Below are 14,770 nucleotides of genomic sequence, written 5' to 3'. Positions count from 1 at the left end.
CAACTCCTCAATGCCCGTCACAGGCACTGTGAATTTTCTTCTAGAGCTTCTCAGACGAGTTTTTTTCTTCTTTTGTTAAACTTCATGGGAAATATGCTAAAATGCAGATTTTTGTTGGGGGGTGGAGCGTGTGGGTCTTCACTTCTATCAAGTTCATTTCGAAAACCACTACTGCCGTCTGAGGCTCCCGTTGTGAGTGGAGAGACCCAAGGGTAACCAGAAAGACTTTCTGCTTTCTCAGGGCTGTCCAGGTTTCAGCGTCGAAGATTCCTACACTCTACCCCCTGAGAAAGCACACAGTTCTAAGAAGACTGGTGATTCTATCCACTCATCAGGCGGCCTTCCCCATGTAGAGAGCAGAGATGTCTGTCTTTCAAAGGAAGCTCTCTGAAGGTCCGTTTGATGGGAAGGAGGCACCAGAAGATGCGAGCAGCTTCCCATGGTCTTGTGAAGCAGAGGGCACACAACCATCTGAAGCCAGATATTTGGCTTCTGGTTTTGACTTCGCTGCGTTACATCAGGACAACTGAGCTCACTGATCCTTCCCTGCGCAATGGATGCTGACACTATGTGTCTCAAAATGTTTCCATGAGAATCACAAGAGCAATTGAGAGAAGGTGCCGGTTCTTAAAAGCTCCAATCCAGCTTCTGGGGGATGACGGCCTGACTTGTGTTCCTTCTACTTGCTCTGCTTCAGTGAAACCCTGGGAGGATGAGTGAGGAGGACCCACCAAAGCAGAAGAGGACGGAACTGTGGAAGTGACTAAGTGAACAAAGTGTTTGCCGGGCAAGCAGGACTAGAGTTTAGATTCCCATCACCCAGGCGAAAGCTGGGTGTTGCCACAGGTATCTGTAACCCCTGTGCTGGGGGTGAACTGCCGGTATGTGTGTGGCTATCTAGCCCCAAATAGCTTCACATTTAGGGAAGATCTTGTCATCAAAAATGAGGTGGAGAGTGAGAGGGGAAGGCATCCCACCATCATCTTCTGGCTGCCATATATGATGAAGAGGAGCACAGAGACCTCCTAGCACACACAGACACACACAGACACACACAGACACACACAGACATAATGTGCATGGGCATGGAGCATGCGTGAGCATGTGTGTGCAGCCAGCCAGCCAGACGCGCGCGCGCGCGCGCACACACACACACACACACACACACACACACACACACACACACAGAGTGAAGAGGAGAGGGAGCAGGGCGGAGTAGTAGGAGGAGAGCCCTAAATTCTAGGACTTAGGCAACAGGCTAGGAGTTTATGTTCTACCCTTTGGCTACTTGGCCTACAGGACCTAAGATGGACAAAACAGCAGCGAGTCAACACTGCTGGGTTGGCCTTGTCCACTAAAGACACCGTTGGAAGCAGAAGCCACACGCCCCGAAAGTTATAAAATGGAAATAAACCACTTGGAAGGGCTGAACTGCTCCTGGCTCCGGGGTCAAGTGGCAAGGGAGGACTAGGCTAGCCTACCCTCTCTTACACCCTGTCTTGCTGCAAGCTCCAGCCTGTCCCTCTGGAGCCAGATGCTCTGAAGACTGCCAGGCCTCTGGGGCCTTGGCCCTGACTGCAACTGGCCAAAAAAGCACCCTCCGTGGAGATGTCCTTTCCATCTTTCTTCAGCATCTCCTTTATCGTTTCCTCTCCGGGGCCCTTTCGATGATGAAGAAACACTTGGGAGAGGAAGCATCTTGCCTTTCCTAAGCGGCTTCTTCCCATTCATTAATGTGTTTCTTCATTTCGGCTCCGTTCAGCCTCAAGTCTCTAACACGAGCCAGTGACCCACAAGATCACACAGGAGAGAGCCTGGATGTTACTATGATGTAGCGCAAGGACTGGGAAGGCATGGGTAAGACGCTTCTAGGGCACGGAGCTCTCTGTTTGTGGAGTCTAGCAAGGCTTTGCCGTGAGGGAGTTTGGTATATGGCAAAGAGTCTAGAAGGTCACCAAGGTGGAGGTCTCTATGAGTAATGTGTAGGACCCAAGACAAAGCCACATGATGAACTTAGGGCCCTTCAGGGGTGGGGTCCCTGCAGGGAGCTGCTTCAGTATTGTAAGTACAGAGTAGGTAAACGTCACAGATCTTTCTTCCCTCTCTTTGTCCCTCCACCAAGAGCAGGTCACTTGGGGCCTGAAGAGAGAGGGACACAAGATGATAAGGCTACTCTGGCCGTGGTCACAGGACTTGGATTCCTCTGGGCCAAGGGAATTTCAGAGCTCTGGGAACACAGTGTGAGAGGCAGCAGAGCAGAGGAGGTGTCGGTGAGGTGGCCTGGTTTCTGGCCTCTTCTCTGTGGAGAGGGGAGGGAAGCAGGGCAAACCTGCTGCTCCTGGCTGTTGGCTGCAGGACGGATGATAGAACTTCCCCCAGAGGAAGGCAGATGGAGACTGGGCCTCAGAGAACAACCCAGACTCCAGCAGCCTGGCTTCAGAAAGTGTACAGAGTGGGAAATTCGAGGCCTGTGGGAATCTGGGACACCAGCCTTGTTGTCTTCTGTAGGGAGGAAAAGAATCACACTTTGCTCCTTGGGTCAATGGAAAAAAAAAAAAAAGAACAGGTTTTTTTTTCTTCTCACCTTGCGGTTTTCCTGTCTCCCCTCAACCTTAAAAAAGGAACCATCACTCAGCACATCTTGGACCTGGTTTTGGGCTCTTTGGAGTCTAATTTTGGCGAGTACACGACCAGCTGAGAAGAAAGGAATTTCAGATTTGTGGGAGGCCAGACCCCAGACTGGCCTATCTGTGTGTCAGTCAGCTGTGTGTTGTGTAAGGATAGAGACAACAACGGATGATACATTTGTGAGCATCGTGAGAGCAGATTCCCTAGTCAGATCTTAGCCATCTTATTCATACAAGTGCAATGTATGATGTTTAAACAGAGACAGAGTCGCCTCCTGTGTAGCACAGGTTACCCAAGCTGCCTCTCCATTCTCCTTCCTCCCACCTTCTTTCACTCCATCTCTCCCTCCCCTGATCTCTCCCTCCCTTTCCCTCTATCCCTCCCTTTCCTTCCCTCCTCCCTCCTCTCTCTCTCTCTCTCTCTCTCTCTCTCTCTCTCTCTCTCTCTGTGTAGGCATACATGCACAGACGTGTGAAGGTATCAACCTCAGAGGTCTTTGCTCTCTCATCCTCCATCATCCTGCTTCTTGAGATTGGTCTATCAATGGACCGTCTGTTTGAGATAGGAGATAGCTGTAGAACTATGAGGAGCCACCTGTTTCTGCCTCCCATCACCCCGGTTACAGAAGTGCGCTTCCAGGCTTTTGCTGGGAATCCGTACTGAGTGCCTCATGCTTCTAGAGCAAGCGATCTTCCCAGCCCTGCCTCTTTGTTCTTGTCCTTCCATAGCAACTCTGAAGCAGAACACACAGGTCCACCAAGTGTACTCAGGCAGTACAGGGTAGAGCACCCGACTTCCTGTCTCACTTTCTAAGGACCGAGAAGAATAACCACCTCAGAGGTTGTTATCCAGCGGATTACCTGCATGGAGCCCTGACATGAGTGGCTAGTGACAGTAGCTGCTCAACAAAGCATTACTCAATGGTGACAACAGAAACGAACCAGCTGGACCATTGCATGCAGACAGGCACTATGGAGCATGCGGGAGAGGGCACAGGAAAAGATGCTTCAGGGAGCTGCAAACCATAAGCTAAGTAGCCAAGGAAGGGCCATCTTGACCACAGCTACATAACACACGAAATTATTCTCCCTGAGAAACTGGAGACAGATGGAGTACAGATGGGACTATGAGCCTTGTGAGGTCCTAAAGGACAATAATATCCCCCAAAGGACACTAAGGGACGTGCTAGTGGGATAAAGGACCAGCGGTGGCCACTGCAGACTGGCTCTAATGGCACGGTGTCAGCTTACTTCAAGCAGGCTGCCCACCAAATACCTCGTGGGCCCACGCTCCCTGAGCAAAGACAGTCATGATAATGACAACAGACATTCGTTAACTGCTGATTATGTCGCACGCAGCGAGCTAAAACTCAAAATGCATCACTTCATTTAGCTTACACACACACACACACACACACACACACACACACACACACTCTGCTATGACATTGTCACTACACGCGATGGCTGCTGAGAAAACCGAGGTTAGGGAGGTGAAGTAATTTGCCCAAAGTCATACAATTACAAAGTGACCTAAGATGACATCAAGCCAGGGTCTGGGACCCTAAGGTTGGCTCTCACGGCAGTTGTCCCATGGCTGGTCCACATGGAAGCCTTATGTGCCTTCCCCCTGATCTTCCCTTGAAGAGTGATTGTAAATAATTGGAATTGTCATTGGAAGTAATGAGAAGTGACAGGGGTTGGGATGGAAGGCACACCGCTCCAAGTCTGAACGATGCCCCTCAAACCCAAGCCTAAATTTAAACAATGAAGTCACAAAACAATTTCCCTCGTAGGGACTGGATTCTTCCTGCTGCTTTTCATCACCCAGAAGAGAAAAATCAGAATATGTCAGGGGCTGGAGCGCTGTTCTGTACAGTGGATTTCTTTGAGGACAGAAGATTCCTTCCTGGCTTAATCCTGTTTGTTTTCTATGTAGAGTAAAACCACTTGAAACCCAGACGCGGAGTCCACTGGTCTTAATGGACACATCTCAACCCACTGATATGGTTCTTCTTCATCTTTCTCTTCTTAGCATCCCATGAGGGATGAAGGCAATGGAGGTGACAGGTTGTGATGAAGAATGACACCATACAGTTTCACAAGGCAAGGACACAGAGGATGCTGGGAGATTTAGTCCCTCCAGGAAGCACCTGGCAGGTTGCCAAGGATACACACTGATTAATCCAGCCTTTTTGATGTGGATGGGTTACCCTACCAGCCTGCCAGGTGCTTTCTTAGCACCAACATTGACAATGTGGAAGTGTAGGAAGAGATTGAAGTTCACAAGGTCCCTGAAGGCACAAGAGGAGAGAGACCCTGATTCCCACACCGACAGAATTATATGACTTCTGAGAACTCCTCAGGGGCCTCCTAACATTCCCGATGTTCACTCGCTCTCTCCTGGGTGTGGGTGCCCTGGTTTCTGCTCAGTGGTTGGGTGGTAGAGACTGGCCTTCCGTTTTATTGGGATCTCAGAGCCCAGGGTTGGTACCCATCTCTGCAGACACCAGTCAGCTTTGCTTTGCACTCTACTCTTTCTAAGCTCCGTCCTCCCCATCTCTCTCCCTGCTACTCCCCCTCCTCCATCCTCATCCTCTCCCTTCTCTTCACTTGGCTTTCCTGACCTGACCTCTTCAGGCTCCCTCTGCTACCTCTTCAGAAAAGCCATCACTAACTGAGGAACTATTCTGAAGGGAACAGTTCCATTTTCTCCTCCCAGTAGGGGCCCGGAAGGGAGCAGGCTTTCTTCCCTGCCTTCTCCTGAGACAAAGCAGTTTTCAGCCTTATCACAGCCAGACTTTGGCTGAGGCTACACAGACTGCTCCAACCGTCTGCCACTCACAAAATAAAGGTTCATTTCAGCATTCTTCCCCATTTTGGTCTGTAGGGTGCCAAAGGAAATAAACTTTTATGTTTTCAGAATCCAGGCAGTTGGAGTTCAGAGAACTAAAATCTTTTTTTCTTTTCTTTCTCCCCCCCCCCTTTTTTTTGTGGAGGGGCACTAAGGGTCGCATTCTTTCTTTAGGATACAAGAAAGTCAGAACTGCTAAAAGCAGGATTTAACTAGAAAATGCAATCCACTAGCAATGCAATCGACACAGATTTCCAAACCTTCACACCCACAGCCACAGGGTCTTGCGTTTAACACAGGAGGCTCCTGTGCCTGATCCCAAACAGGACACGACATCTTACCGTGAACCCTGAGGACAGCAATGGGCTTCCAGTTAGTTACCAAGCGCTGACCATGAGATGAACAAGGTATGCACACAGGATGTGTGCAGAGACTCATTTACAAACAATAGTTGGTAATCCAAACAAGCCATTTGAATGGAACAGGGAAAAGGGGTGTGATAAGTGGCCCAGCATCTAGAGCTCCCCCACCCTCTGATAGCACTGAGCCTTGTAGAATAACTGTACACCTATCTGCTGGTAAAAGGGAAGCTCACAGCCTTGGGAATCCCCAGTCCTCAGTTAGTATCTCTGCTCCTCTGTTTCCTGGGGTATTTGTGAAAGTTCATTGTTACTTCTCAGAGCCTTGGTTTGCTTATTTATTTGTAAGGTAGAGTAATAAGCCATTTACTATGGAAAAACAATGTGAGAATAATATAAGGTACAAGATCAGACTTCGTGGGAGAACCTATCTCTTTGTACCCATCTCTTTAAGACACTGGTCATTTTGGCCAGATCCCACAGCTGGAAGAAATCAAGACAGTTCCCCTTGCAGCTCTCTCTTTGGGATACAGGATCCATGTGCTTCTGGGCAGGATGGTGGTGGTGATGGTGGTACAGACTGGGTTAACAAGCCTTAATTTATGGTCTTACCCAGTACTTGACGCCTGATCCTTGTCATATAGGCTACCCCAGACTAAATGATGTGGAATGAAGTTTCCTGCCAGTCGCTGGTAGGGGGGCATTTCTTCTCTGGGCTTCTTCTTATTACGGACAGCTATTTTTCTTTTACATTAAGCTATTTCTCTAGGGAGGTCCTCCTCTCTAAGTTGTAAAGGGAAGCCTCTCTTCACCTTTAAGATACATCTTCTTGCCTCTAACGAATTCCCTCTTGTAGTTGGGAGACCCTCTCTTCTATCAAACTAATTTCTAAAACCAGAGTATCACACCAGCTCTTTTCCTGAACCAACCCACCAATTGCCATCTCCCTCTCCTTACAAACACTTCATAAACTCCTAAGCCTCGGACGGATGTTAAAGATGGAACCAAGGGTGTTGGCTCATACCTGTATCCCAGCACTTGAGATGCTCAGGCAAGAGCATTGCTGCGATGGGAGTCCGAGGCTAGACCGAACTACAGAGTAAGACCTTCTCTCAAAGAAACAAATGCCGAAACTGTTGGGAATTTCTCTCTACTGTCTGGACTCATGGAATCCTCTCTCAGTGAAATACAAGCAGGTGAAGAGTATAGGATTAAATTTGAAAACAGGAACACAAATTCTAATCTATGCCAGGAAGCCCGTGGAGCCGTACGCCTTAATGGGTACACTTTATTATGTATACCCATTAACTCACTAGTTATATGTAATACCATTACGTTATTATATAAATTATGGATAAAGGAAAGCAAACAAAAGGGGTGGTGATGAAGAAGTTCACAGGACAGCTGTGGGAAGAGAAACCTGCTACCAGAGAAGCCTAACGACAGGAGTTGAATCCCTGGAACTCATGGTCGAAGGAGAAAACCAAATTCCTGTGGATTGTTCTGTGAACTCCATATCCTCACCATGGCTCTCTCTCTCTCTCTCTCTCTCTCTCTCTCTCTCTCTCTCACACACACACACACACACACACACGTATTTTTTTTTTTAAGCAGAAGAAAAGGGCTTAATGTTTACAAATAGTTTCACACAATAACCCATCAGAACTGGTCTTCCCTGGGTGTCCTTTTTGGGGATTGTTTTGAAGGTAACTTTGCCTAGTACTCAAGTTATGAACTCCCCAAGCACAAGGATCTGGGCATCAGTCTGACCTTGAAAAAGGTTCCCTGGCTCATACAGGACAACTGTAGGATGAAAATCATGGACCACTTTGTTCATAGTACTTAGTTGACTCTTACAGGTTTATAATCACCCGCCACCAATTGTTCCAAGTGGGAAGTACCTGAAACAAAACAAAACAACAACAAAAACCAAGCGAGTGTAGTGGTAAGAATAGTAAGAGTTAGCCCTGCAAGAAAACCTACAGGTGAGCTTAACATGCTTGTTAGGGGTGGGGTGTAGCAAGCCTGGAACAATAGAGCAAACTTAAGTCAGAAGGGAGCCACTGACATGCCATCCTGTTCTTTGTGTGCACACAGCCACATGTTTAAAACTTTGGGTACTGATTCTTCCTCTTCTGAACACATCAAACATGATGCTTCAGAAAATTTCCAAGATTTCCAGTTATGATGGCTGAATTGAAATGTTTCGACATCTGCCCTATTTTCCAAGCAATTTCTCAACATGAAAAAGCTTGCCAATTACTCAGCATTTAACTCATCTCAACTGAAACACGGGAAGGCCAGTGGTGATCTTGCAGCTTAACTGCGCAAGATGCAAGGGCAGGGAAGACATTTTCTATCTCACGGGTGTGTGGCAGGACACATCGTGGAATCAGGGGACTAGTGTTGGCTCTTTGACTAAGTTAGTTGGGTAGCCTTAGCCAAGTCTTTCTGAACTTTGGTCCCTTCTTCATCATAAGAGAAGAGGTAGCTTTAAATAAAAGATGAATTTGGATCCCAAGAAAGGCTACCAGGAAGTCAACAAAATCCGGAGATCAATGGAAAATCTTATGCTTGTGTCTTCTCTAAGAACTGGTTTCTGTTAGATTCTCTGAGGGGTCTGAGTTCAAGTTTTTAAGAACCAGAGGTTTAGGTAGTAGTTTAGATTTTTTTTTTACCCCCCAGTTGTGACAATCTTTGGGTCTATGCTTCAAACCATCTATTCAATAGTTCACCATCATTGGGTACATTGATGAAACACAACTGAGTGTAAGATGCAGATAAGTTGGGACAAGACACGAGTCCACTGGGATCGTGTTGCTGTTGTGAGCCCCATCGTTAATGTGGAAAGATGAGGGAAAGACCTGTGGTCCTCCCTAGATCTGCACGCAAGCTTTCCTCAAGTTCATTGCTGGGGAACTCAGCTCCTCCCCTGTCCTCTGAGTGAAGTGTTTATGCTCAGTATCAAAAGCAACCGGCACTAGGCTAGGGATGTGGCTCAGCAGGGAGAAAGTTCACCTAGCATACTCTAGGCTCATTTCCCAGTAAAATACACACACACACACAGAGTACACATACACAAACACATACACACAGTACACATAACATACAACACACATACATACACACAGTACACATAACACACAACACACACATACATAAACACACTACACATAACACACACATGCATACACACACTACACACAACACACAGTGTGTGTATGTGTGTGTGTCCTAGCATATTCTAGGTTCACTTCCCAGTAAAACACACACACACACACACACACACACACATACACACACACACACTACACATAACACACAACACACACATACACACACATACACACAGTACACATAACACACACATGCATACACACACTACACACAACACACAGTGTGTATATATGTGTGTGTCTTAGCATATTCTAGGTTCACTTCCCAGTAAAATACACACACACACACACACACACACACAGTACACATAACATACAACACACATATACATACACATACTGCACATTACACACAACACTCACACATACATACACTCAGTACACATAACACACAACACTCACACATACATACACACAGAACACATAACACACAACACTCACACATACATACACACAGAACACATAACACACAACACTCACACATACATACACACAGTACACATAACACACAACACTCACACATACATACACACAGTACACATAACACACAACACACATACATACACACAGAACACATAACACACAACACTCACACATACATACACACAGAACACATAACACACAACACATACATACACACACTGCACATAACACACAACACATACATACATACACAGTATACATAACACACAACACACAGTGTGTGTGTATGTGTGTGTGTTATGTGTGTGTGTCCTAATATATTCTAGGTTCACTTCCCAGTAAAGTACACACAGACACAGACACACACACACACACACACACACACAGTACTCATAACATACAACACACAAATACACACACATACACACACATACACACAGTACTCATACAACACACACATAACATACACACAGTACACATAACACACAACACACACATAACACACACATATGCACACTGAAAACCTAGTTGTGAAAACAACTGTGAAACTGTGTGTATGTGTGTGTTGTGTGTTATGCGTGTGTGTATGTGTGAGAGAGAGAGATATACAGACAGAGAGGGCGCACAATGGTTCATTTACAAGCTAACCTAAAATTTGTTTTCAAAATGACAAAAAATAAAAAGAAATGAAAACTGTTAAAAAAAAAACTTTGGAGGAACAAAATGTCATAGAAAAAAAATTGAATCTGCTGCCAGCCAGATGAAGCAACAGCTTATGAGGAGGTATAGATAAAGGTTCAGAGTGAGAATCCCAGGCAGCCATGCTCCTTTCTCCTCTCCCCGGGTCTTTAGTTTCATGAGAGTACCCAAGAAAGCAAGCATGTGGGGAATCAACCAGCAACTTATTTTTCTTACGTACACCTAGCAAGCGCTTCATAAAGAAGAACCAAGGGCTGGGCGGTGGTGGCGCACGCCTTTAATCCCAGCACTTGGGAGGCAGAGGCAGGCAGATTTCTGAGCTCGAGGCCAGCCTGGTCTACAGAGTGAGTTCCAGGGGCTGGAGAGATAGCTCAGTGGTTAAGAGCACTTGTTGCTCTTGGGGAGGACTGGGCTTAGTTCCCAGCACCCACATGGCAGCTCGCAAACCGTCCACAACTCCAGGTTCGGAGGATCGGACGCCCTCCTCTGACTTCCATGATCTCCAGGCACATACATGCGTGCACATACACACAAGCAGGCAACACATTCACACACGTAAAAACAAGTTAACTCTAAAAGTGCAATTTAAAAAGCTAATAAAGAAGAAGCGGTGAATAGGTACATCCTCGGATTTCTGCCGGTCAGATCCTCCTTCCTCAAAAGCCGAGAGAATGGCCGCCATCACGGGTCACACCCAGGCCTACCCACCAGCTGACGCCAACCACTTGAACCCAAGCCACTCTCCATTTTCCGCGGCACACTGTGCTCAGTCTACCTACAAACTCCACATCTGCTCATTGTGAGCTTGTGGCTTCCCCGGAGCGAAGCCCGACTCGACTCCCGAGAGCACCTTGCTTTTCTTTGCGTGCAGGGTGAGTTTAGGCCTACCGGCTATCCAGTAGGGCTGACTTTCATGAACTCATTCCACGTCAAAGTGCTCAGTATAAAAAGGACTCAGAGGTTAGTAGGCTCTAAGAAGGCAATTCTAAGTTTGATTCCACTGCACATCAGAGTATTGGTAGCTTAGAGGTGACTCTGGGAGGCTGACAAAGGTGCCATCTAGCTATACCAGTTGTGTTGCAACAATTGGCCAATATCTCAAAGGGCTTGGACGAGAGCCCCTCCCCTTCCCTCCTTGGGCTGTAGTTCTCTCTCTCTCTCTCTCTCTCTCTCTCTCTCTCTCTCTCTCTCTCCCTCCCTCCCTCCCTCCCTCTCTCTCTCTCTCTCTCTTTCTCTCTGCCTTAGCGGTTACCAGCCTGGGGGCGGCACAGGGACATGCCAACCACTGTGTAAGTTTTCAGGGACTGTCTGTAAGCTGTAGTCACTGTACCAAGCAGCTTTTTCAGTTCTCCTTCACCTCTGCTGGTTTTTCTGGGCTCCAGCCTCCATCTAACTCATGGCACTACTGGCTCTCAGGCCCTGAAACTCCCTAAAAAAACCGTCTCATTTTTTTTTTGGGTGGGTGGGTGGGGGGCTGAGTAAACAAAGCCCTACATAGAAAGCTTCCCAGAGCCACCTGGTCTGTCAGTTCGGATCTGCTGGTTAGTTCTCTACCACCCTCGGGAGGCCACCACACCTACCCTACTCTGAATGTCCGCTAACTTTGGGTTTTGACTCCAGGTGGACAAAAGCCTTGCTTCTTGACACACACCTGGACTTTGTTCGGTTATCTTGCTGTCTTCTGGGGGCCTGGTCCCTCACAGGTTCAAAAACCTCCTCTAGCTCTTTCCACCCACCCCTTCTGTGCCCTGGCCCACAAAGCTGCCAGGTCCAGCCCAGGAATGCTAGCCTGTGTCTTAGGGCACCACCCACCTCAGGAGAGCCGCCTGGTCCTAAATGAGGACCACCCAGAAGGGCTTTTTCTGCCCCGGAGCCAGGTTCAGGAGGGGCAGTGTATGTATGCTCTTTCCCTCTGTTGCCTCCTTTGCTGCATTGGTTTCAAGGGCTCCAAGCTTCCTTTGCCCAGGCTCGTCCTTATATTTCTGTCCTCCGTTCTCTCTGCTTCTCTGGCTCTTTCTTTCTCTCCTTCCCGGTGTCGCGTTCAGTCTGCACCTTCTGGGGTCACCTGGCTCGTTGGTGCTCCTTACACCCTGCCCTGTTTCCCTCTCTACCCTTTTCTCCTTCCTTCTCTCCTCCCTCTCCCTCCCTCTTCCCCTTCAACACATCTGTTTCTAATCTGAGCGCTCAGAGGCGCCTGTTTGAAACAAAAAGCTCCCCCCACCCTCAAAACCTGGCACAGAAAACCCTGGATGAACCTTTCCTCCCCAGCTCTCCACTTTCCCCTGGTACTCCTGAAACCAAACCACGCGCTGAAAAGTACCCTCCACACCAAACGGTTCTCCGCCAAACTCCACCAGGAAACGCCCCCACCCCGTAGCTGGCTGGAGGGCCCAGATGTGTGAGACATTTCGATGGCCGACTGGGCGGTCCTCCGCTGCCAGATGCGCCCCTCGGTGGCGCGGAGGCAGGGACCGAGTGGCTGCCGCACTCCGGGACTGCGGGGACCACTGTGCTGAGGGCGGGTCTCCACCCAAACGCAGGGGTGGCGTTTCCCCAGGGCCATCCAAACTCCCGCCCTCCCCAAGGCACTCACCTAGCCAGAGGAAGAAGAGGAACATCCCGATCCCCGGACACGGGCACTTCCCGGCTCAGCGCAGCCTGGCTGCAGGGCGACCGAGCCCAGCCGACGGACCTTCTGTGATCAGGGCGCGGCGCCTTGGGGTGCGCGCGGGGGGCTGCAGCCATGTGCGGGCGCTGGTCCCGCGCCCGGGTCCCCTGCGCGCTGCGCTCCGGGGGCACCGAGGGTTTCTAGCCCTGGCTCCACCAGCTCGCGCCGGGACAGGGGCCGGGCCCAGGGTTAGGGAGGAGAAGGCGAGGCGGCAAGGAGCTACCGCTTCGTGGAACACTTTTCCCTGTTTGGAAAGAAAACCGACTGGAGAAAGAGGAAAAAAAAAAAAATGAGCTGAAACCACACGGCTGCCTCCTACCGCAGCCCCTCCCTCCATCCCTCCCCTCGCCCTCCCTTCTCTTCGCTCCCTCCCTCCCTCTCTGCGTTTGGGGTTAGCTGCTGGGGCTGCTTTACCTCCCACCCTGGAGGGAGGGCCAAGGCCCGGGGTGATCGAGGGGGGCGCTCGGTGCCAACTGATGCGGTGCAGGAGAGAATCCGCAGCACTTCGGCCAAGAGCCGGTGGATGCGGCCTTTTCAATTCTGTCTTTTTTCTCCTTGATCCCTCTAATCTCTCTGCTCTTTTGTATATTTTTTCTCCCTCACAATGCTCCATGGTGTTTCTCTCTCTCTCTCTCTCTCTCTCTCTCTCTCTCTCTCTCTCTCTCTCTTTTCTGCCGGGGGGGGGGGAGGGTGTGTGTGTGGCGGGGGGGGGGGGGGGGCCTGGGGTAGGGGTAGTCAGGGTCGCACTATGTAGCTCTTTGTTGGCCTGGACGTCTATGTAGACTAGGCTGGCCTCGAACTCACAAAGATCTACCTGGCGCTGAGCGCACCACTGCACCAGATCTTGTTCACATTCTTGCGGCTCCTCTTGTCCCCTCCTTTCTCCCTCTCCCTTCTTGTCCCCCCCCCCCCCCCCCCCAGCTTCTTATTTCTCCTCTCCTGGTTCCTTCCAGGTCTGGTTAGGTCGGTATGAAATCACTAGGGGCACTATATAAGCAGTGGGTTTGTGCAGTAGTGGGTCATTAAAACAGTTCTTCGGGCTTTCCTGTTTGGACCCTTTGCATTTGCTACTCATAGTCGACTGCTGTGACTGCTGTTAAATCCGTACAGGATGGAGCTGGCCACTCTCCTAGAGAAGTGGCAATCCAGGGTTCAAGAAAAGGGTGATGCGTACATACATCCCAACACTTGGGTGGCTGAGGCAGGAGAATAGTTGGGAGTTCACATCCACCCTGGGCTATTTAGTGAATTCCATGACAGCCTGAGCTAAGTATAACCAGCCTTGCAGGGATAAAGAAATGCTAGACACTTGAATCCCATAACCTGGTCGTCGGACTATGAGAACAATGAATCCCAATAAGCTGGAATTCCCCCCCCAGGAATCTCATGTTGGGTGAAGAAAGAGCCAAAGAGCCTAATGCCTGGGTCGGGCCAGAGAGAAAACTTTTTTCCTGAAAAGGAATTTGCAATTTGTCAGATCAAAACTTACTGGAGAGACAGAAGCACGGTGATGGGTGAGGGGCAGGACCACTTCCTGATTGGGAGTCACTTAGATAAGAACTCAGCTTCTACTTATGCCTTAGTCCAGAACAGAAGACAGACTGGGGCAGGCCACTGTCTCGCTCTCTCCCTCTTCTCAACGAGGCTGCATGAGACTGAGTAAATCTCCCCTTTCTGCCCCAGGCACACTGCATTGGAGGCAGGCAGAGGGCAGGAGACTGATGGGCTCCACAGAGGAGAGCCTGGAGTCACCCTTGGTGCTTAACCTCCGGTGAAAAAGAACCAGAGGAAGAGCAGGGGGCGCTGCTCAGGTCTCAAGGGCTCAGAGCTCTTCCTGGCACCTTTCCTTGCACTGCAGAAAAGATCGGTCCTTTGTAGTCCCAGCCTATGGATGTCCCTGGAGCACTGGTTAGGGCTGCTGCCACTCACCTTTAGTCCCACCATCTAGACTGGGGTCTGGGGCC

General features: G+C 49.2%; 1 protein-coding gene across 1 annotated transcript in view; it reads right to left on the bottom strand.

Annotated features, from left to right (window-relative positions):
* Clmp (CXADR like cell adhesion molecule) overlaps nt 1-13,157 on the bottom strand; it is a 105,724-nt gene extending 92,567 nt beyond the window's left edge. Inside the window, exon 1 of the mRNA XM_076924780.1 lies at nt 12,732-13,157. Coding sequence (XP_076780895.1) covers nt 12,732-12,756 — 25 coding nt within the window. The 5' untranslated portion in view covers nt 12,757-13,157. The remainder of the gene's footprint in view (nt 1-12,731) is intronic.
* Nucleotides 13,158-14,770: the final 1,613 nt, after the last annotated feature.

The sequence above is a fragment of the Arvicanthis niloticus genome, chromosome 26, assembly GCF_011762505.2.
Source record: "Arvicanthis niloticus isolate mArvNil1 chromosome 26, mArvNil1.pat.X, whole genome shotgun sequence".
Classification (NCBI taxonomy): Eukaryota; Metazoa; Chordata; class Mammalia; order Rodentia; family Muridae; genus Arvicanthis; species Arvicanthis niloticus.
This window is presented reverse-complemented; position numbering and strand designations above follow the sequence as displayed.